Consider the following 24,509-nt stretch of genomic DNA (forward strand, 5'->3'; position numbering starts at 1 on the left):
TTTCCACTGAATTCTTTGCTCATTTTATCATTGCAGGCCAGAGTGATGGACCTTTTAGCTCAGTTTTCCAAAACTGTCATTTGTATTGCCTTATATTTTCATTTTTTTACAGTAACACAGGCTCATTATAGAAAATTAAAAAAATAAAAAAAAGTATAAAGAATAAAGGATTAAAAAAAATCACTTATGGTCTCTGCCTACAAGCAAATACATTAACATTGTGGTATTTTTCCATTCAATATTTTTTTTTATTTTTTCACTTTTTATGGAGTTGTGAGTGTATTGTAATTATAGCCTTTTGTTCATTGTGCCCCTTTCTACTTCCTAAAATTGCTCAAAAACTGGATGTTAATATCCTTAAAAATAACTCTGATCATAAAATGTAATGGCTTAAATAAATTTTCTATTTATATCTATAATATAACTTATTTTATTTCTTTTTACAGATCTCCTGTGGCTCAGAGCATAATCTGGCGGTGATTCGTAAGTAATTTGTGTCCTGATAACTGCGTTTATTCTGAAACTCATGGGCAGAACTGGAGGACTCTTGGTTAAGTAAAGGGCAAAGTGCGTGTGTGTGTGTGTGTGTATGTTGGGGGGAGATTCAGGGAAATGGAAGTGTTTAGTTGACCAAGGCTTTGCTAGAGGCCCTTTTTCTAAAATTTCTATTCATATTATTGAGCATTTAAAAAGGTACCTGAGCTAGCCTCCCTGCTTCAGGAAGAGGCATTTTGGGGGAAATAAAAGATCTTACAGGTTGAGGGCATCATGTGCAGAGAGCCAAACATAGGAGGGGAAGAGGATTGGGCTGCTCCTGGCTCTTGAGTCAGTCCTTTGTGCCGAGTTCTTCCCTCTTGCTTGGCTCTTTCTTTGGAGACAGGTTGGTGGTTGGGGGGGAGGGGGTTTGGCCCACCGCTTTCCTGCCTTGTGTTTCATGGCACTCAGGAACTCCCAAGCCTCTGATTAATTGATGTTTCGTCTTATTGACTGTTGATAACCAAGGTTCAGTGGTTTTTATAATCAGGCCTGTGAGTAATTCCTTCAAAAAGGTTTCTCGTTACTTCCGCAGGTAGACTCAGTCGGCAGGTTAAAGAGACAGTGTAGAGTCTGGCTATCTGAGTTCAATGCAGGCTTCTACTTATTAGTTGTGTGACCCCAGACAAGGTGCTTAGCTCTCCATGCCTCATCTTTCTCATTTTTAAAATGAGAAGGGCAGTAGCATCTTGGGGTTATTGGGGCTGTTGTGAGGGTTAAAGGAGTCGATATGTGTATAGCACTTAGAAGAGCACTTAGCTCCTAGTAGGGGTTTTAGAAGTGTTAGTTGATATTATCTAATATCATTCGTTCAAATAATTGCCCCCATCTTTAGGTCCCCCATCTGTGGAATGGAGCAGTTAAAACAGAAAACCAAGTTCCCTTCAGCCCCAGTATTTTATTTTTAAGGGTATCTTTTAACTGGAGTATAATTACTTTACAGTGCTGTTAGTTTCTGCTATACAGCAGTATCAATCGGCTATAAATATACATATATCCCTTCCCTCTTGAGCCTCCCTCCCACCCCCTCCATCTCACCCTTTTAGGTCATCACAGCCCAATATCTTAGGGCTCTATTACAACCCCACTGCTGTCTGCTTTGAGTAGGTGATGTCTGTTCTGTGAACATCCCTCTCCCAGCCTCTGAATCTCAGCCTCTGAAGGGCAAGGCCCCTGCATTTTCCTTTTGTTTCCTGCTTATTTGCAGCACCCAGAGCAGTGCCTGGCACTCAGCAGAAACTCAAGCACTGTTTTCTGGATTAAGCTAGACTGGCTGGCTCAGCTGCCTGGGGTGGCAGTTTGAAGCACTGCTATGCAGGCCCAAATGTGATGTGCAAGAAGGCAGAACCAAGGACAGCAGAGGAGGTAGGCTGCCAGCCAGCAGAGGGGGTGGGGGGAGGAAAGGGGCTGGAGTCAGAGAGGGAGTGAGAAAATGTAACAGCAAACCTGTGTGCTTTGCAACACCAGATACTTTATACTGGAATTGCTCCAGCCTGGGTGTAATTAAGACAAGCTAATCAAAGGATCAGAGGCAGTGCCTCGGATGTTGCGGCTGCTGCTGTCAGTGGACTGGAAGAGAGGTTGGCTTCTTCTGGGACCAGCACAAACAATAAGATTGCAGGGAATCTAAAGAACAAAATACTGCTGACGGAGGGGGCCAGAGTCAGCAGGGTGGCAGGCAGAGCCGACAGGCAGCCTAGGGCTGTAGACAGAGCGCAGACAGCCCTGGTTTAAACCGGCTCCATCTCTGTGTGAGCTTCCGTCTTTTCCTCATCTGTGTAATGGGGATAATTCCACCTTGCAGGATTGTTGTTGTGAGGATTAGAGAAGATAATATATCTGAAGTACCTGGTATTATATAGGAGATGTGTAAGAAATAAAGTAACTATTCCATTTCTTTTTCAGTTCTCTTGGTCAGGGTAGGAAGAGGGGAAAGTCACTTGTTAGTGTAACTGTTCTAGTGAAGTAATTCTTGGTTGGGAGAGAGAAATGATGACATTCTGGAAAGGTGTGTCCAGCGTTCCTACATAAGTGAGGAAAACAGCAGAGCCAGTGGGAGAGCAGGGCATGGCATACTGGTGAACTCCTTGAGGGCAAACCTCTTATTTTCCATTTAGTTCCCAAAGCCTGGGGCTTGGCTCAGTGTGCTGAATGAATGGTTCCGGAGTCAGGAAAGGTGGGCCCAGTCCCAGGACTCTGGACACGTATACCTGCCTGCGTGTGAGCTGGGATCAGAGGCTGAGCGCCCCTGGGGGCATGGTGCTCTCAGTGGGTGCCCGGCAGGGTGCAAGCTGTGCAGCAGGAAGCGACAAGAAGGCCCTGTGAGCCCTGGCAGGAGGCCAGCAAGAGGGAGACAAGCTGGAGGAGCACAGTTCCTACCAGCTGGATGCCTGGCTCTCACGGCCGGCTCCCCTCGCCACCCTCCTGCCCCTGCTGCCTTCAAGTGGACTTCCCTGCCTTCAGTCTCAGCCCCGAGATCCAGGCCCTCCATGCCTGGTGCTGGGTCACACAGGTGATGGGTGCAAAACAGTTACCGAATAGACTGGAGCAGAATGTAGAGAAGCCACACTTCGCTGGTTGGGGGGAGAAGAAACACATCAAACCAGAAGGGAGGGGGAAGGGAGATGGTTGAAACAATGTAACTTGGGCCCTACTCTGTCTTAAAATGCACAGGACTCCACAAAGCCTATTTGTTGTACCCACTTCATGGAGAAGAAAACTGAGACTCAGAGGTGAAACAAGGTGCTCAGGGTTAAGTAGCAGTAGATGACAGCACTCTGTGCCTGACTTTTCCAAGAATGCTTCTTCGACTCTCTCACCTCCTCAGGGCCAAGGAGGGTGGGGTGTGACTAAGAGCACAGATGCTGGGATCCTATCTCCCGGATCCAAATCCTGGTACCTCTGCTTATGAGCTGTGTAGCCTTGAATATGGATGACTTAGCCTCTCTGTGTCTTAAAAAAAAAACATTATTTTAATTGAAAGATAATTACTTTACAATATTGTGCTGGTTTTTGCCATACATCGTTGTAAATCGGCCATAGGTACAGTGTGTCCCCTCCAGCCTGAACCCCCCTCCCACCTCCCTCCCCGCCCTATCCCTCCAGGTTGTCACAGTGCACTGACTTTGGGTGCCCTGTGTCACATGTCAAACTCATCCTGGTTGTCTCTTTTACATATTGTAATGTGTATGTTTCAGTGCTATTCTCTCAAACCATCCCACCCTCCCCTTCTCCCTCTGAGTCTAAAAATCTGTTCTTTATGTCTTGGTCTCCTTTGCTGTCCTGCACGTAGGATTGTTGGTACCATCTTTCTAGATCCCATATATGTGTGTTAATATATGGTATTTATCTTCTTCTTTCTGACTTACTTCACTCTGTATAGTAGGCTCTACATCCATCCACGTTTTTAGAACTGACTCAAATGCATTCATTTTTATAGCTGAGTAATATTCCATTGTGTATATGTACCACAGCTTCCTTATCCAGTTATCTGCCGGTAGACGTCTAGGTTGCTTCCATGTCCTAGCTATTGTAAACAGTGCTGCAGTGAACACTGGGGTACATGTGTATCTTTTTCAATTCTGGTTTCCTCAGGGTACTCTCTGTGGCTTGACTGCCTCATCTGGAAGATCATATTATTGACCTCATAGTGTTGTTATGTAAAGTGCTGACAGTGCCTGACACAAAAATAAAGGCTCAGTAAATGTTAGCTGTTGTTGGTGTTGCTTTTATTATATGTTGAGAATATAATTTAAGGAAGTAATATTAAGGTGACTGTAAGAAGGCTGAAGCTCATGGTAGGAATTCCAGAAAGTGGAGAGAGAAGTGTCTCCCTCACCTAGCTTGTCAGGGTCCAGGATCTCGGCAGAGCAGCAGAATGGGTTTGTAAGCTGCAGCCTGGGTACACTGATCTGGGGGATCTCGAAACCCCAACAGCCCTGGAAAGAGTGCCAGCCCAGCTTTGCTCAATGTCAGGGTTCTACTGTTCACCGTGCCAGACAGGGACTGGGGCCCTGCGTGTTCCAGCCCAAGAGAAGCCCCGCAGCAGCCACGTTAGCTTCTTAAAGTGAAAGTGTTAGTTGCTCAGTCGTGTTCAACTCTTTGCGACCCTACGGAACTGTAGCCTGTCAGGCTCCTCTGTCCATGGAATTCTCCAGTCAAGAACACTGGAGTGGGTAGCCATTCCCTTCTCCAGGGGATCTTTCCCGACCCAGGGATCAAACCAGAGTCTCCTGCATCTCAGACAGATTCTTTACTGTCTGAGCCACTGGGGAAACCCATCAAGTCAAAACATCAATGATTCAACTTTGCTACTTCATTTGCTTCCGGGTTTCTTTGTTCCTCCTTCTTTTGCAGTTTGGTTTGGTTCTTTCCTTAGTTGTCCAGTGAAGTTTCTCTTGACCTGGGCTGTGTTTGCCACAAGGTTGCCCCCATGGCTAGAGAGGATGGTGAGGCAGGGCAGGCTCCCGTATTAGACAAAGGAAGAGCCTCTGGAGCTGAGTGTAGACAAACTCAGTGACAGGAAGGAAAAGCGGAAGCCATTGGCCGTGGCCGGCCTGGCCCCTGTCTAGCTGTGTGCCTTGTACAGTCGTTCTTCCCCACTGAGCCTGATTCCTCATCTGTAAAACCAGCATCACAATACCCAACTCTAAAAGTTATTATTCCAAATGGCGCAGGTGTGTCAGGCGCCTGCCCAGTGCCTGTCATAGCATAGGTGCTCAGCGGGTGAACTTGGCAGGTTCACGAGTTCAGCTGCTTGCTTGCTTGCTTGCTTCCTTCCTTTTCACCCAGGATTCCCCTCCACATTCTGACGAAGCTGGCCAGCTCCCCTTCGTGGGCATAGCTGAGGTGAGCAGGGGTGAGACGAGGGCGTGTGGCCGCCACTTGCTCAGAGGATCCCTGGCTGCCAGGGGCAGGTGTCCCAGGCCCAGCTCTCTCTTTGGGGCCCTCACCTCTGTGTCTGGCTGAATTGGCTCCAGCTGTTTCCCTTCCCCTTGGGAGCGGCTTACTTTGGCTTGAATGGGCAATTTGTTTGCCTTTTCTCCTGATGGGCAGTTGTTCAGCCTCCCCTTCCTGCAGAGAAAAAAGAGCGGACTGCATTTCCTCTCTCCCACTCCATGCAGGCCCTTAGAAGGGATTTTACTGGGGGCCCTTTCCTGGAGCGTTCACGCATGCCAGACAGGCATTGGTAAAGGGTTTGGCAGCAAAGTGTAGTGCTTCCTCCTCCAAGCAAAAGCAGCTCTTTTACCAAACTGGAACTATAATCTGTGCAAGGATCTTTTATTTTTTATTATTTTCCTTTCACTGATTATTTCCAACTGTTGAACCTTTGTGCTTTTCTAATATGTGTGGCAGAACAGCTGACTGGTGTGGCCTGAGACCTGTCAAGTGGGGTCGCATAGGAATTGAATCGAGAGAGCTAACTTATTTTGACACTGGCTGTAGATCTGAGAGGCAGTACCTCCAAACCCCAGGGCCTTGTAGAGATCTTCGAGGCAAGGACAGGCTTATATGGTCCTGTGCACAATGGGATGGGCAGAGTGGACATGCTTTACTTATTTTGTCCCATTTAATCCTCAAACCCAATTGGTGCACGGTTGTTAACCCCGCTTTCTAGATGAGAGAGTCTGAAGCTTAGGTTGAGCTGTTTGCACCACCAGGTCATCAGGTCAGGAGGAATCTGTGTGTTGAGCCTTTAACCCAGGCCTCTAACTCCAGAGTCTATGGTCTCCTGCCTGCTGCTGCCTTCCTGCAGACCCTGGCAGTCTAGCCTGTTTTTAAGGCCACCAGATAAGATTATTTCATCTCTTCATTTCAATATTTAGTTCCCCTTCATGTTGGCAAGTTCTGTATATTTAGATTATATGCAGTCTGGTTCAGATTAAGCAGTTCTCTGCATAGTAACTAGGTAAAATTGTGACATTGATAACATTGTGTTGTTATCGCATTTCCCTCTTTACCTGCTGAGCGTCCCATCCCTTTTAGGATTCTTCTTCTGGTGTCCCTTCTCTTTAAAATTTTCTTTTACTTATTTAATTTGTGAATAATTAGTACATGTACATTATTTAAAACTTAAAAAGCACAAAAAGATTTTAAATGAAAAACTTCCCTCCTGCTTTATCTTCCATCTATCTAGTGCCCCAAAACCCTTCTACTACATGTGAAACTAATGCTATTATTAGTTTCTTCATATCCTTCTAGTTGCTTTTTGCATACATAAGTGAATGCTAAGATTTATTTTTATCTTCTCTTTTACATAAATTGTAGTATACTTTACATGCTTTTTACTGTCTGATTTTTTTCTTTCAGTAATTGATCTGGGAGATCTTTTCATATCAGTATAAAAGCCTTTCTAGGGACTTCCCTGGTGGTCCAGTGGTTAAGAATTTGCCTTGCAATGCAGAGACTTGGGCACAATCCCTGGTCAGGGAACTAAGATCCCACAGGATATGGGGCAGCTAAGCCCTTGTGCCACAACTGCTGAGCCCACGTGCCACAACTAGAGAGTTTGTGCACCACAATGAAGATGCAAAACAGCCAAATTAAATTAATTAATTTTTTAAAAGCCTTTCTAGTTCATTATTACCACTACGTAATATTCTGGTATACCTATGTTCAGTTCAGTTCAGTTCAGTCACTCAGTCATGTCCGACTCTTTGCGACCCCATGAAACACAGCACGCCAGGCCTCCCTGTCTATCACCAACTCCTGGAGTCCACCCAAACCCCTGTCCATTGAGTCGGTGATGCCATCCGACCATCTCATCCTCTGTCGTCCCCTCTCTTCCTGCCCTCAATCTTTCCCAGCGTCAGGGTCTTTTCAAATGAGTCAGCTCTTCGCATCAGGTGGCCAAAGTATTGGAGTTTCAACTTCAACATCAGTCCTTCCAATAACACCCAGGACTGATCTCCTTTAGGATTGACTGGTTGGATCTCCTTGCAGTCCAAAGGACTCTCAAGAGTCTTCAACATCACAGTTCAAAAAGTATCAATTCTTTGGTGCTCAGCTTTCTTTATAGTCCAACTCTCACATCCATACATGACCAACTGGAAAAACCATAGCCTTGTCTGGACAGACCTTTGTTGACAAAATAATGTCTCTGCTTTTTAATATGCTGTCTAGGTTGGTCATAACTTTCCTTCCAAGTAGTAAGCATCTTTTAATTTCATGGCTGCAATCACCATCTGCAGTGATTTTGGAGCCCAGAAAAATAAAGTCAGCCACTGACTTCCACTGTTTCCCCATCTATTTGCCATGAAGTGATGGGACCAGATGCATGATCTTAGTACCTATGTACCTATGTACCGTGATTTATTTAACCAGTGCCCTGTTGCTGGAGATTTAGGTGATTTCCTGTCTTTTGCTTATTACAAGTTGTGACATAGTGAATTGCCTTGTATATGTGTGTTATTTCATGTTTAGGTGAGTATAGCAGTAGGATAAATTCCTAGAAGTAAAATTATTTTGTTAAAGAGTATTTATTATTTTGCAAGATACTGCAGAAATTGGCTTCTATAGGAATTGTACCATTTTCCACTCCCAACAGCACTGTATGAGAGTGCCTGCTTCTGCAGCCTCCCTAATAGTGTGTTAGGAAACTTTGGGATTTTTGCCAATTTAATAGGTGAAAAACTGCTCAGGGTGGTTTTGGCTTATCTTACTTTTTCAATTGAAGTACAGTATGTAAGTAGTAAAGTGCACAAATCTTAATGGTTCAGATTGATGAGTGTTTACATATGTATCTGCTTAAGAAGCCACCACCCAGCACAAGATACAAACCATCTCCAGCACCCCAGAAGGCTGCTTCCTGCTTGTTCTCAGTCAGTAACCCAGAGGGAACCACTGTTCTGACTTCTGTTTCCAGAGATCAGTTCTTCCCTGTTCTTAAACTTCATATAAATGGCATCATAAAGCATGAACTCCTGTGTGGCTTCTTTAGTTCAACACACTGTGTCCATTAAAACCATCCACTCTCTGTGTAGCAATTGTTTTTTTCTATTGATGAGTAATATGTCACTTATGAATATCCTACAATTTATTAATCCATATAACTGCTGAAGAGCGTTTGAATTGTTTCCAGTTTGAAAATTATGAATAAAGCTGCTATGAACGTTCTTCTACATGCTTTTTGGTGAACATACACATTTATTTCTCTTGAGAATGTAACTGAGAGTAGGATTTCTATGTTACTAGGTCATATGTATAGCATTAATAGATTCTGCTCAACAGTTTTACAAAGTAGTTGTACCAATTTATACTCCTACCAGCAACATATGAGAGTTCTAATTGTGCCATATCTTTGCCAGGTATTTTCAGTCTTATTGATTTAGGCCATTCTGCTGGGTGTGTAGTGTGGAGTCTCACTGTGATTTAATTTGCATTTCTCTGGTAACCAATGATGTGGAGCACTTTTGTATATGCTTATAGGCCACGCGCATAGCTTCTGTTTGTCTAGCATGAAGACTTTGCTGATTGTTTTAAAGTGAGTTTTATCTCTGCTTTTCGTAACAATTTGTAGAGATCCTTTGTCTTATGAATTCAGTTTCTTTGTAGCATATATATATTGTGAACATCTCCTGGGCAGTGACTTTCTCCTTTGTTCTTTTAATGTAAACAGTGATGATATTTATCTTTTGATAAATATCAATAGATATTCTTAATTTTAATGAAGTCTCGTTAATCAGTCTTTTCTTTAATGATTTGAGGTATTTGGGCCCTACTTAAAACACTTTGCCTATTTCAATGTCATCAAAATGAAAATATCCCTCCATGTTCTCTCCTTTTTTTTTTTTTTTTTCCTTTTTTGACTGTGCTGCACGACAGGCAGGATCTTAATTCCCTGACCAGGGACTGAACACCTACTGCATGCAAAGTAGTATCGTACATGAACTGTGTTGTTCATCTTAATAGACCTGCACTGTCTATAATTGCTTTGCATGCAGTAGGTGCTTGTTCCATGCAGTAGGAGGAAATACATGCCCCCTGCAGGGGAAGAGCTGAGTCTTAACCACTGGACCACCAGGGAAGTTCTCCTTTGTCCTTTTCAGCAATTGAGTTGTTGGTCTTCTGCTAATAAGTTTCTAGGAGCTCTTTATATATTAGGAAGATTAGGCCTTTGTCTGTGATTTGAATTGCTCATGTATTTTCCTAGATTTTTGCCTTTTGTTTTTGCTTTTGATGTTTTTATTTTGTCCTGTTTTTATCATGCAACTTTTCTTTCACTGTAAATGAAATTTACCAGTCTTTTCCTAGAGTTCTGGATGCCTTTAGAATATGGCTTCTGGATTTTGAGTTAGAGAATCCCTCCCCCATCCCAGGGTATAAAGGACTTTCCTTGTATTTTATTCTGGTACTTTATGGTTTTATAGTCTACATGTGAATCTTTGATCTATTTGGAATTTATCCTGATATATGTCAGGTGCAGATTCAACTTCATTATTTTTCCAGATGGCTACTCAATTGTCTCAACACTGTTTATTGAATTCACTCTTTTTGGCTGCCTTCCTGGGTCCTGTCACTACCAGTATAGCCCTCAGGCATAATGAGGAGCAATGACCTAACCCAAGATTGCCCAACTAATCAGTGGCACAGTTGGGGCCAGTACTTGGGTCCAGCTCCTATTGCTTAGGCAGGGCTTGTGGCTGGCTCTCGAGGAACTTTCTAAGTGATTGTGATCTCCCAGGCTGTTTGCTAAGTGGAGGGGGCCTGCTAAAGGCAGAGAGGCCTCTTTTACTTTCTTAGGTCCTGAGTACTCTGTCCCAGGTCCCACTTTTCTTAGCCCTGGAGGTGATATACTTGTTGCCTCTATCACACCACTTGAGGCACCTTATTTTCTTCACTGCCAGGCTAGAATGTGGTCAGATCTGCATTCAAGAGAAATGTTTCACAATTAATCAGAGATATTTTTGCAGACCATTGGTTATTATTTGAGTCACATTTCTGTTGAGTCATTTGTTTTCAAAGCATAGCCTCACATCACAAAAAAATGCCTCCTTGCTGCTACTGCTGCTAAGTCGCTTCAGTCGTGTCCGACTCTGTGTGACCCCAGAGACGGCAGCCCACCAGGCTCCCCCGTCCCTGGGATCCTCCAGGCAAGAACACTGGAGTGGGTTGCCATTTCCTTCTCCAATGCATGAAAGTGAAAAGTGAAAGTGAAGTCGCTCAGTCGTCTCCTACTCTTAGTGACCCCATGGACTGCAGCCTACCAGGCTCCTCCGTCCATGGGATTTTCCAGGCAAGAGTACTGGAGTGGGTTGCCATTGCCTTCTCCTCCTTAGCTCTCCATAAAAGTGGAATTTTTTCCCCCACTATTACTCCTAAATAAGCAATGTTTGTGTCACTCCACAGGAGTCATTCCACATGAGACCTCAGGTGAAGGTGCCAGAATGTCAAGGAGGCTCACAGAATTGCTTAATTACTCATCTCTATGCAGCCTTTTTGGGCACGAGATTCGGCACCATGTTTTGGCTTAATATTCTGATCCTTCTAGAGTTGCTTACAGTAGCAAAACCTGTAATTGTGTCCCACTGCAGTCGTTTGCAAATATTCAAGAGGCCTGTGGCCTTGCAAAAGTAAGTCTTACTAAGGTGAATTCAAAATAGAAAAAAATACAGGGTTAACATGAGATAGAGACAGCCTTCTGCAACAGAAGGGCTGAGCTTTGGTCCCAGCTCTGTCTGCCACTAAACTCTGTCTGGGCAAGCACCCTCCCTCTCTGGACCTTAGGATCCCCTCTGGGAAATATTTCTGAATCTGCTTCATTGCTCAAGTCTGTCCTCATGTGCATGAACTGTGTTGTACATCTTAATAGACCTGCACTGTCTATACTTGCTTTGCATGCAGTAGGTGTTTGTATGTTTGTTAAATGCTGAATGAATATTACATACAGTATTTCCCTTATCCCTTCCCATCAGCTTGCTAGTGACTAATAATGTGCCCTGTAGCATTCTGGGTGCTGAGGTGGAATACAGCAAATGGTCTTAGCTTATGGAGCTCATGTTTAAAGGGAAAGGGAGCTACGTTAGGCCTGACACATGATATGTACTTAAATACTGAATGAACATATGAATGAGTGCAAAGCAGAGGGTGATAACACTTAAAAGAAAGAGTGAAGAGGGAGGAATGATTAATTTGGGAAATCCTCATGGCAGAGGGGCTTCTTGAGTGGAGGAAGGGTAAAGGGCATTCTGAGGGATCAACACGAGCAGAGGGAAGGAAGGCTTTAAAGTGTGAATTACGACTGAGAGACAATTGGTCCACCAGCAAAACAGCAGAGGGTCAGCTAAGGCCATGTCTCCGGGGGCATTAACTTTACTATATAGACAGTGTGGCTCCATTAAGCATTATTTAGGAAGACACTCAGAAGTTGATGGTTGCAGCAGCAAACTTTTTTTCTTTTAATAATGCTTTTTTACAGAGCAAAAGAGAACTGACAGTAATGGGTACCTACTATATGTACTCTGAGCATTTTGCTTACATCATTTTATTAGGTCATCACCATGCAAGGTAGAAAGAAGACATATAAGAATCATCCCCACTTTCCAGATGGGAAAATAGAGACTCAAAGAGGTGAAGCCTTTGAGTCAACACATCAAGCAGCATCTACCAAGCCTATAGCATGCACATGGCTTCTGAAGACAGGAAAAGGCAGCAGAAACTGATAGTACTTGTCTAGAGGAGCAGAGACCAGCCTGTATCCCTGTCTGTCCTCAGAGCACTGCATCTAGAGACCATGTGCAGCGTGGGGCCGCTCTACCAATGGCCAAGAAGTCAGGTCCAGAAGCCTGCTCTGTCCTTTCTTAGACAGGAGCAAGCTTCCTGAGTCTGGGTGACACCCTGATGTCTCCCTGTGAACACCCAGTCTCACAGCGCTGCCCCTTAGCAGCCACAGGCCTCGGCATGCACCAGGGCCCCTAAACAACACCTACCCCACAGCCACTGTCTCTGCTACTGCTCATCTCTGTGGAATCCCCCATTCCGCCTGGGTGCACCTAAGCCCTTAAATGCAGAACAGCTGTGACTCTTCCTTCCGAAGTGCTCTCTTCAGCATTCTGTTTGCCCATTTGCTCATTCATAGATTTAGTCATTCATTAAGAAGCTGCACCAAGTACTAGAAAGAGTCCTGGGCCAAGGGACCTGAGTACAGACTGGTTGCTTTCATCTTGGGCAGGTACTTTCCTTCTCTGGGTGTGTTTTTCTTCATGGATAAAATAAAAGAAATCTGTAAGGTAATCTTCAAGGTCTCTTCCACCTCTGACACTTTGGGTCTTGTTCATAAAATTCATAAATTCACACCTTTACCCTAGCATGGGGTTAGGGAATACTTCTAAGAAGACATAATGTTTGAGGTGAGTCTTCAAGGATAAGCAGGAGGAAGAGGAAGGCTTTCCAAGGAGTGGGATCAATTTGAACAATGGCTTGCAGAAGGCATGCAAACTGGGGCCGAAGAAGGGATCGGGAGGGGAGCAAAGCCGTGGGAGACAAGGCTGTGGGGATGTCTGCAGGTTGAGGAGCTAGGACTTCATCCTGTATGGCAACAGGGAGCAGGAAAGGTCTTAAGGCAGAATTGGGACTTGATCTGATCTGTTTCCAGGAGCAAATAGCTGTTCAACAAAGGAGTCTTGGAGGAATGGCGGTGGGTTTGATTTTGTGGCTTTGTAAGATATGAATTCGGTAAGTTTGTGGTTTTCAGCTTGAGGCAAGGAAGTTGCTGCTGCCCTTTGGGTTCAGAACACTGGATGTCTGATTGTTACCTCCAGCATCGTGGCGCCAGAGTCCCCATCAGACTCCTTGGCCCAGACTTGGTCCCACCCTAAACACAACTCCAGGTCCAGCCCAAGGCCAGTCCCAGCCTTTTCCTGTGGCAGCCAAGAGGCTGACTTGGTCAGGAAGCTGCACAGTGTGGCCCTAGAGCAGCACACAAGCTTATACCAGTAGCCTCTTACGTGGCCTTTGTGTTTTGTGAGTTTTTGTGAGTCTGTTTGCTTTATTCAGGCAGCACCTTTTAAATAAATTCTGCATATGAAGGGAATTTACTATCATCAGTTGGGAACTGACTTGCAAAAATGTTCGGCAAATGGCATTTTATATATCAAGAAGGAAAAAAACACACAAGTAAAATGATAGGGATTCTTGGATAGACACTTTTTGAAATTTAATTTTTTCAAGTGGAATGGATGACCAAAGGCTTACAGGTTTCTACTCTGGGAGGAAACTGCCTTTCTGAGTAAGGCAAGGAGAATTTTAGCTGCTCTAATGTAAGAAGAGATATAGGGTCCTAGAATCACAGTCTGAAGGCGGAGGAGACTTCAGAAATGACCTCATCCCTACCGAAGAGGAAATGGAAGGCCCAAGTGAAGAAATTATCTGCCCAAAGTCACGCAGTAATTCAGAGGCTGAGCCCAGGATGCCAGCCCCCAAGTCCTGACTGCATGGCACCACCACGTCTTTGGAGACAGAGCGTCGGCAACTTTTGAGGCGAGTTCCGAGGCCCCCGCCCATGTCACGCTGACCTGGCAGCCCTGGCGTCAGGAGTCCTTGGCCCGGCTCTCTGCTGGGTAGTTTCTGTGCATCCACACCCGAGGTCCCACATCCGCCGTCGCCCTCTGCAGCAGCACATCGCAGGTTCTCAGCAAATGCAGCCCAGGAATAGAAATCAGACCTCTTTCCTTTGATTTCTTAACGTCTAAGTCTCTCCTAGGGGTTGCTACATGAACTCAGCTGTGCTTAAAAAAAAAAATAGTAAAGGTTTCAGTAATTCAGTTTTAAGGGGAAGGGAAGGGGAAATAAGGGCCTAGGAAGCCAAAACAGGAAATTATCAACTCTCAAATATTTATGGACCATACACAGTTTTTTTTCCTTTAAAAATTTTTTTACATTATTGAAGTATAGTTGATTTACAATGTTGTGTTCATTTCTGCCTTACAGCAGAGTGATTCAGTTATACATATACATATTCTTTTTAATATTCTTTTTCATATATGCAGTTTTATACAATATGAATTTATTCTTTGTATCAACCATAAAGTAGGTACTGTTATTATACCTGTTTCAAGATAGAGAAACTGAGGCACAAAGAGGTTAAATCATTCACTCAAGGAGAAGAGTATTGTCCTGGGCGCTCTCCAGTATAAGGGTCTGGGTATCCAAAGTGGTGGATTCATAATTAGTGAGTGATATTCTCCCCAGTTATTCAGCAATAAATCAATAAGAGCTGCAAAGGGAATCTCTTGTGACTGCCAGAAGGCTCTAGCCTCAGCCTGTCCCCATGAAAGCATAGCAGAGTGTTCTACTTTCTGTGATATCAGAAAACTGGGAGGGTTTATATATACAAAGGATGATAAGATCAGAATCTAGCAAGGGCAGATATGTGAGCTGAAGTCAACAAAGTAACAATTAGGCATAAATGTCAGAGGAGGGCTAATGGTAGACATTGGGTGTTGACTGCTTCGATGATTCCTGGTCAACTTGCAGTAGTGAAACAGAGCAGGGGGCAGACAGTCAGAGCAGCAGAAATATTGGCAGAGGGGTAAGGATGAGCTCATGGGTTGTTCTGCCTTTACACTTTCCATTGTCAGTGGAACTGGCAGTGGAGCACCCTGAAGACAAAAAGTGAAAGAGGTCCAGTCTGTGGGTAGGGACAAGGATGTAGTTTTGAAATGTCTCAGGTTGCAGCATCACCTCTGTATGCCCACACTGCACGTTAACCTTGATCCACTCCAGGGAGAGCCCCCACAGTGCATGGAAACGTTCATTCTGTAGAAGTAAAGTGGGTGGGAGCCAAAGGACCCCAAAGACCATTTATCCCCAGTTCTCCTCTGTGAATGAGATACCCAAGTCTTGGAGCAGGCAGTGACAGGGTTCAGTTGGGAGCTCTCAGGGAGGAGGCCCAGGCTGGCTGAGAAAGCGGATCTTCCACCACTTAGTCCAGAACCCTTTGCTTCAAACAATGTGTTCTCAGAAACCAATACCATCCAAATCTAAGACTTCCCTTCCCTTGGGGAAGATTTCTCTTTAATCTGGACTTTTATAGGCTATTTAGATGCTTTTATTAATCTTCTGTTTCTTTGTGACTTGAAGTAATTTGCTTGCCCTTCAGGAGCTATAATTGCACAACTATAAAAATAAAGATAGGGACTTCCCCGGTGGTCCAGTGGCTAAGACTCTGTGCTCCCAATACAGGAGGTACAGTTTTGATTCCTGGTCGGGGAACTAGATCCCATGAGCCACAACTAAGTGTTTTTATGCTGCAGTGAAGTTTGTGTGAGCCACAGCTAAGACCCAACACAGCCAAAATAATAAATAATATTAAAAAAATAATAATAATCTGGTACCCCCTTCTTGCTCATAAAGCCTTCCTGGTGTTGTAAAAAGTGTAAGTTTGATTAGAAAGAAAAGGTAATCATTTTGAATAAAAAGCAAGATAGAATATCATAGTTTGAGTAAATATTGTTTTATACATCTCAAGTTAATTTGATGTGATTTAAGGGGGACACTAAGTCCATGAAAGTCACCTGACTAGGCTTCAGATCAGCCCTGCCATTTTCTAGCTCTGTTCCTCTGAGTACATTACAACCTCCCTGAGCCTCCGTTTTCCTTTGTGGATATAGAGAATGAGAATACTTAAAATGTTATAATGAAAATTAAACAGGACGTATATGTAAAGGACCTGGTACATGACACCGACAGCACGTGAAAATTTCCACAGCTCCACATCCTGCCCAAACCAGGAGCTGGCGATTTTCACTAGTCTAGTAGGTTCTACCCAAGTAAGGATTTTGTTTCAGAGACAAGACCCCTCTGCTGGATCAACCAGAGAATCAGACCCAGTAAGAGACATACAGTTAAGAGATTTAATGCACAGAATCTGCTTACACAACAGGAGGATGGAGAGGCAAGTCTGAAACCCAGAGGGAAAATCTTCAGGAAGGGCAAGCTGTTGCTCCAGCAACAGGCAGAACTTCTGCCTCGGGGAAACCCCAGTTCTCTTCTTAGGATTGTCAACTGACTGACTCAGACCCACCCAGATTATCTAGAATAATCTCTGTTACATAAAATCAGCTAATTATAGAGGTTAATCACAACTACAGAATACCTTCACATCAAGTACTTAGATTAGTATTTGATTGATTAACTGGGCACAGATTGACACACAGAACCAACCATCACAGGGTCCAACTTGTATTTTAAGAAAATCATTCTGGGCATTGGAGGAAGGCTGAGCTGAAGGTGAGAGAAGCTGGAAACAGAGAGATGAATAGAGAAACTAGTGCATTACATCAGGGGAAGGCATTTAAGTAGCGGTAGCTGAGGTAGAAAGTCAGAAGCAATTTGAAAGGCCAGGCTCAGCTTGTTGGGACTAAGTGACCTGCTATGAACAGGGTTGAGAAGAGGAGAAGAATGAGCAGGATCAGGGATGGTACTGAGGTTTCAGACTGGGTGGATGTGTTGTCATTGACCGGTGAGGGATATACATAGAAAAGAGTAGGCTTAAGCAAGGTGATGGCTTTATTTATTTTTAACATAACCAAGTGTGAGATGGGCTTCTCAGGTGGCTGCCTGCCAATGCCAGAGATGCAGGTTTGATCCCTGGGTCAGAAAGATTCTCTGGAGGAGGAAATGGCAACTGATTCCAGTATTCTTGCTGGAATAATTGCATGTACAGAGGAGCCCGGTGGGCTATAGTCCATGGGGCTGCAAAGAGACACAGCAGAGTGTGCACGCATATCATACACAACTGTGAGATGCCTGTGAAACACCCAAATAGACGTTCCCGGCAGGAGATTGGCAGGAAGACGTTTAGCTCTGTGGAGAGGCCAGAGAGTTTCTGGAAAGAGAGCTTGGTGAAGCAGATCTTCATAAGTAGTTTTTGGATAATGTTTCTGCTAAGTGGCTATAGGGTATGCTGTCACTGTGCCTTTGGTAATGTTACATCAGCGTGACCATTCTGTGATTATTCCTGCTGCTGCAGTGATTTAGCCCACGGCAGAAACTGCTTTCTTGGCCAGCTGTTGCAGGGGCCTACCTGGATGCCATTGCAAGAGTTAGAGCCTCAGTAGGAGCCATACCTGCAAAAGCTGTCTTCTGAGGAAAATCCAGGATGGGGTCACTAATTTCTGGGCTGTGACCTGAAAGCATATAGAAAAGGCATGATTAACGACCATGTGCCAGCTCAGTGCCCCCCCTCCCCAAAGCAAGGCTAGCCCCGGCAGGCTGCCTGGGAAGAAGCAAGCCCCCTTTGGCTCTTCCAACCCTAGACCTCCTCTGACAGGTCTGCAGATAATGGATGGAGGGTTGTGTACTGGGAGGTATGGGAGCCAGGGAAAGAAGAAGGAATGAACACTCACCGAGCACCTCCTATGTGCCATGAAGGTGCCGGGCGCCTTCAAAATGATGATGGTGAAAATGGTGACAGCGAACACCAAGGTTTGCCTTGATGTAGATGGCATGTATGCTTTATTTTCTCGTATTTAATTGTCACAGCAATCATATAAGATGGGTACTATCATGAAGCACATTTTACAAGAGAGATGAAGTAACTTGCCCAAGTTCATACAAAGGGAGGATTTGGAAAAAAAGTTCTGATTCTCAAGGCCAGAGTTTCAGATTCTGTGCTGCCTCTGCCCGATACTGACACAGCCACTCTCTCCTCCCTGGTCCTGTCATTCAGGAGGACAAGACTACAGGGTTCTTCCTCCTACACTTCTTACAGATTTCTGTCTTCACAACTTTAAGGAGCCAGATGGGCTGGAGGAAGCACTAGGTAGGGATTAGGACACTTAGGTTGCTATCCCAGCCTCTGTCTGACTTTGAACCTTAGACCTTAACTTTTCGTTAGGGTTCATCATCTGTAAAATGGAGACGCTTACATCTGAGGGCCCGATGCAGGACTTGCTAGGGGAGTGTTTTTGTAAACTTTGACAGGTATTCCTTTGCATCAGTACCTACTGCCCTGCTATTCAGAAGGTCCTCTGCCTGTTACTGTCCCCAACCCTGACTGTGCTCATCCTCTATTATGATTTATGACAGTTTTATCACTTAAAGGTCTGATGATCATGCCTTAAGGCAGGAGGCCACTAAAATTCTTATTTAAATAATCTCAACTCCCTGAGCCAGCTGGAGGGGGCAGGAAGGTGTAGCAGATTTAGCAGCTGCTGAAGCTATAACCAAGAGGAGTCTTCTTGTCAGTCATAGCAGTGAATCATTCAAATGGCTGCATTGCTGAGTCCTTTCCTAAGGCAAGCTGGATGGCAGTGTTACTTTCCTCACTCACTAAGCCTAAGATGAAGCTCAGCTTTTTACTTTGGAATGTACCAGGCATAGATATTTGAAAGAGCATGGGCTCTGGAGTCAGCACTGTCACCTACTAGCTAAGTGACCTTGAGCAAATCCTATTGCCCAGCTGGGCCTCAGTTTCCTCATCTGTAAAATGGGAGTGAAAATACCTGCTTCACAGGGTTGTTGTACAGTTCAGATGAGATCGTGGGTGTAAGGGGCCCTGCAACTATACCACTTGGTCATTAGACTCTCAATGATTCTTGCTGCCCTGAGTCTCTGAGCTGTGGGAACCAGCACCTTGGGGAGATTGATTTGATGAGGGGTGAAACGATCTGGTTTCCAGAGTGCAGAGGCAGAGGACTCAGTAATAGACATTGGAATCACAGTCCTATTTTTAGTTACATCCCGCCTAAGGTTTGAGAATGTGGTGTCTTCCACATGTGTCCCTTCCTCCTTTTCGGGGTGAGCAGCGGAGGATCAGGGTGAGGAGGCCGCTGCCCAGCTTCCCCTGTCTTCAGAATCCGTCTTTCTCCTCACTGGAATCTACCGTCAGCTTCAGGGAAATCCGTGCTGATCCTTGGACATGAGGGCTTCACTTTAGTCTTCAGTCTTCCAGTTTTTACTCTAGGTTCTCTCACCACCAAACCAGCCTTCACCTTAAAACTGTGGAGGAATTTCATCCATCACCCCTGCCCGTGTCCACAGTGTGGCTGATTTCATGAATTTGGGGAGCACAGCAGTACATGTTTTTCCAGCAGGGCTTGTTCTCACAACGTACAATGCCCCACAGGGGCCCCTCCAAGCTCAGAGCTCTAGAGAGCCTCCTAGGTCTCATGTGATATAGAAGTGGAGTGCAGACCACAGGCCACCTGTCACTTAAGAGTAATAGTAACAGCAAATGTTGTTTCATGTCTTCCCTGTAGCACCTCTCTGGTGGGCAGGAATGTGGTTTAGTGGCTGAGAGCACAGGGTTTCAAATCAAAGAGACCAGGGTTTGAGTCCTAGCTCTGCAGCTTAACACTGTGACCTAAGACAGGTTAGTGAGGTCCTCTGAGTGCAGGTCACCATTTCTGTCAACGGGAGATAATAGTCCCCATCCCACAGAGCTGTGAAGACAAGTGAAAGAATACCTGCGGAGCCTCAGCACAGGCCAGGGACACGGTAAGCATGTCACGCAAAGTGACTGTGGCATCGGTTTTATAGCAGAGGAAACAGCAGCCCAGGGAGGTTAACTCATGTATCTAAGATAGGCATTATCCCTATTTTATGTAAAAGGAAATGAGGCTGAGAGGTCAAGAATCTAGCCCAAGATTATATAACTGCTAAGCAGCAGAGTCTGAACCTTAAACCAGGTCTCCTGATATTTTACCAGAAACCTCTGGAAAGCTGGACTAAATACCCCCAACTCATTTATAACTGGCCCCGTAGTGGTGGAATCCCAGCTCAACCTTCCTTCTGCTGAATCCCTCTTCCTAGACATGGACTGCTGGTGATAGATGTGTGTGGGTGCACACACATTTGTGTACAAATACATACATCTAAAATGACAGAGTAGGAAAATGTCCTGGGAGACCACGATTCCCCAGAGTGCTCTGGGGTGCAGTGTTCCGGTTAATGAATTTTCTATGAGTATTAACCCCTTGGCTTCAGTCATTGTTGAAGATGATTTTGAAATGCATTGCAGCCATCCACTTTCTGATGCTATTGATAGAAGAGGCTGTCTAGTGAGCACAATTAAATCCTCCTTAAATGACAGAGAATCTTGGCAGGGTCTCCAGGCATCATCACAATGGCCGTCGTGATGTTCAGGACTCTAATAGCAATCTGTGCATCTGTGTAGGTCTGCTACACTCACTGTATGATTTAATCATGGCAGCAGCCCTGGGTGTGTTGGGTGGGAGTGAGGGGCAGGATGGGGACATAATTATCCCCATCTCACACGTGAGCAAACTAGGGCTCAGCGGGAAGGCTTCATCAGGGTCCATCTAGCTTGAGATTAGCAGAGCTAGAACTGAAGTGACATTTGCCAAGACAGTGCAGTAAAGCAGAAAAAAAACAAAAACAAAACCAACAATCAGATTTTTGAGTCAGACATACCTGGGTTTAAATCTCAGTTTTGACACTTACTAATGGTATTGACCTTGAGCAAGTTACTCAATCTCTCTGGTCCCAACATTTCTCATCTGTAAAAACAGGGAGAATAATAGTGCCCTTGCTGGAATTATTTTAAGGTTATTCTAAGTGTGTAATGCATATAAAGTAGCTGGTATTGTGCCTGGTCAGAGTAGGTCCTTAGCACATTTTGTTGTTGTTTAGTCGCTAAGCCGTGTCCGACTCTTTTGCAACCCTATGAACTATAGCTTGCCAGGCTCCTCTCCCCATGGGATTCTCCAGACAGGAATACTGGAGTGGGTTGCCATTTTATTCTCCAACCGTAGCACATGGAAACATTCTGTCTCCTAGTCCAGCACTGTTTCTATTCTACCGAGATATCCGCTGGTGTGATGTGGAAGGTCAGAGGGAATGGATTGAACTGTCTTTGAGCCCATCAAACTCTAGAAGTGCCTTTTTGGAGTAAATATATTCTCATTAGCTTTAGGAGGGTGGGTTTTTTTGTTTTATCTCTTTCTAATAACAGATGCCTTTGAGATTTTTATTCATAGGTAAACTTAAATAATTTTAGTATAAGAGGTCAGATGTGACAGAGGTCACTGTCAATACAAGAGGCACTGCAAAGCGATATAGTATCATATATGGATGTTATGATAGTAAATGCTCATAGTCTGGAAATTCTTTTTGGATCATGTAGGTCTGTCTTAAAATATGCATAGAATTTGACTAGGAGAACAGGACACATTTCATGTAGGGTCAAAGGTAAGAAGGTAAGACAGTGTAAGATATGCTTGACTTGACTGAAGTGGAAACTATATGGGGAGCATACACGATAAGCTTGGGGAGAAAAGCTCATATGTAGAGGCTCAGATGTGCATGTAAACACACACATGTTACTCGCATCTTCTACCCATATACATTGCTAATCTAAAGCCACTTCCTTAGCTGGAAGTGATCGGAGACTCTGGCTGAATAAATCTTACTGTCCTCCTTGATCTGTAGGAAGACAATGTATATAAAGAAAGAACCCTGGGCCTGGGGTTAGGAGACTCCAGAATTGCTCTAGGTTCCATCTCTTTTCAACAGCGTGACTTGGAAGACACATGGAACCTCCCTGGGCTTTACCTCCTCATTTATAAAAAATGGGCCACTTTTGGAAAATCCTTTGAAACTATTTATCAAGACCCTTGAAGATGTCCATTCACTTTTATTGATTCATATCCTGAAACTGTCTCCTAAGGACAGATCTTAAATGTGGAAAAAGTCATTATGATTAAAGATGTTGATCCTAGTGTTTCATAATCTAGTAAAATTAGAAGTTGCCTAAACATCTAGCAATTGGGATTAGATAAATTTATGGCCCATCTACTCGACTAATTTGTGTTTACTAAGAATAACAACCTTGGACACATAAACAGGAAAACCAAAAGGCATATATGAAGTACTAGGAAAATCATACTCCCCGATGTAGGCAACATTCTTGATGTCCTCCGGGATTCTTCACGATCTGGCCCCAGGCATTCACACCAGTGTCCCATGCCACCACTGTTTACCATATAGGGTGACCTCACTTTGGTGACCCTAGGATGTTTTCTTAACAAATGCCCTTCTCTTTTGTGTTTGCATGTCCTGACATCCCTCCTGAGATGCCCCTCCCTCCCTTGTCCAGCAGATGATCACCTGTTCTCGTTCCAGACCAGCTTTAGCTTTCCCCGACTTCCTAGAAAGAATCAATTGTTCCCTCACCTCTGTTCTGGTACACTGCATAAGGGGCCTCTCACCCCTGGGTATCGTGTTAGTCTTCTGTGTCTGATTCTGTCATCTGCCTCCATGCATAGCCTGGACATCTCTGGAGAGTCAAAACTGCCTTATGGCCAAATTCTCTGTACTTAGAAGAGGGCCTGGCGTTTAATGGGCATGCAATAGGTATTGATTATTTTTCACTTCTTACTTTTACATTTTGTTTTTCCATGTTTTCTGCATATTTTGTAATGACCTTGCGTTATGCTCAAAATGGAAGGGAAAAAAACCTCAGTAATCCATTCATCCATTTATTTTTAAGGAGGTGACTGGCCTAATTCAAAGATTCTCAAACCTAGTAGTGCATCAGAATCACTAGGAAAGGTTATTAAAATGCAAATTCCCACACCCCTAGACAGGCTTCCTGAACGCAGTCTTCAGGGCAAAGACTTGGAATCAGTATTGTTAACAAGCCACTTGGTTATTGTGATGCTTAGTCACGGGTGGGACCCCTTGACCTAAGTACCTCTAAAGTGCTTTTAGCCTAGATTCTTCCTCCTTCTTGGAGGGCCTCCTGTTCCTTGCTGCGCCTGCCACAAGCAGTGTCAGTATGAAGGCATTGAGGAGCAGCAGGCCAGACAACGGGAATAACTGTGATAACTGTGTTATGCGCACCTCTCTGGGCCAATGACTGCTTTTTTTAAAAAATCTGTACAACAATGCTTTAAGATCAGTTTCATTATCTCCATTTTTATAGATGAGGGAAAGAGGAGTTAAGTGTCTGAAAGTGTTAGTCACTCTGTCATATCTGACTCTTTGCGACCCCATGGACTATAGCCTCCTAGCTGCTCTGTCCATGGCATTCTCGAGCCAAGTATACTGGGGTGGGTTGCTAGTCCCTTTTTCAGGGAATGAACCTGGGTCTCCTGCATTGCAGGCAGATTCTTTACCATTTGAGCTACCAGAGAAGCCCAGTGGGTTGCTATGCCCTCCTCCAGAGGATCTTCCCAACCCAGGGATTGAACCTAGATCTCCTGCATTGCAGGTGGATTCTTTACCTTCTGAGCCACCAGGGAAGCCCAAAAATACTGGAGTGGGTAGTACATCCCTTCTCCAGGGGAAGTTCCTGACCCAGAAATTGAACTGGGGTCTCCTCCATTGCAGGCAGATTCTTTATCAGCTGAGCTACCTGGGAAGCCCAGTGTCTGGCCCAAGGTTAAATAACAAGAAGGGAGTGGAGCTCCTATTTGAATTCAGTTCATTCAGACATGAAAGCCCAGGAACCATAACCTCCCTTCCGGCCCCTTCTCTGCCTCCCCTGGCGGCAGGGCCAGGTGTAGCCTGCTGTGTGTGGAGAGGAAAGGCCGGGCGCAGTGGGGTGGGCCCTGGAGCCCCTGTCCTCTGTGCAGACATGTGGGATTAGCAGACTTGGGCAGCCATGCGCCACAGAAGCGGGGGCTCCTGCTCACCAAATATGCTCTGACACCCACCCACCTGCCTACCGGGCGCAGTGAAGCAGCGGAATTCAATTTGCGGCAGTGACCTAAGAGGGGCTATTTTTAGTAAGAAAGTAGGTCAGGGGCTGCAGCGGTGCTGCCTGAGAAACGAGCAGCCTCCCCTCTCACCGGGAGGCTTGTTCATCTCTCACACAGCCGGTGTGGAGGTGAGGAAGGCCGACCTGGCATCCTCACATGACCGCAGTCGTCACTGTGGAGCCACTCCAGGGAAAACACACACACACATCTAAGACAGAGGTTCTTGTCTGGCTTTGCCTAGGGTCCTGGCCCCAGGATTCCTCAGGAGGTTAGAATCCCCCCAGGGAATATGATGGGGGGGTTCTTATACCG

At 44.9% G+C, this 24,509-nt stretch overlaps 1 protein-coding gene across 1 annotated transcript in view; it reads left to right on the forward strand.

The window, feature by feature from the left end:
• The window catches only part of SERGEF (secretion regulating guanine nucleotide exchange factor), a 257,522-nt gene that overhangs the window by 166,644 nt on the left and 66,369 nt on the right, over positions 1-24,509 (forward strand). The window contains exon 10 of the mRNA XM_052653055.1: positions 447-483. Within this exon, the coding sequence (XP_052509015.1) occupies positions 447-483 (37 nt within the window). The remainder of the gene's footprint in view (positions 1-446; positions 484-24,509) is intronic.

The sequence above is a fragment of the Budorcas taxicolor genome, chromosome 15 (assembly GCF_023091745.1).
Source record: "Budorcas taxicolor isolate Tak-1 chromosome 15, Takin1.1, whole genome shotgun sequence".
NCBI lineage: Eukaryota > Metazoa > Chordata > Mammalia > Artiodactyla > Bovidae > Budorcas > Budorcas taxicolor.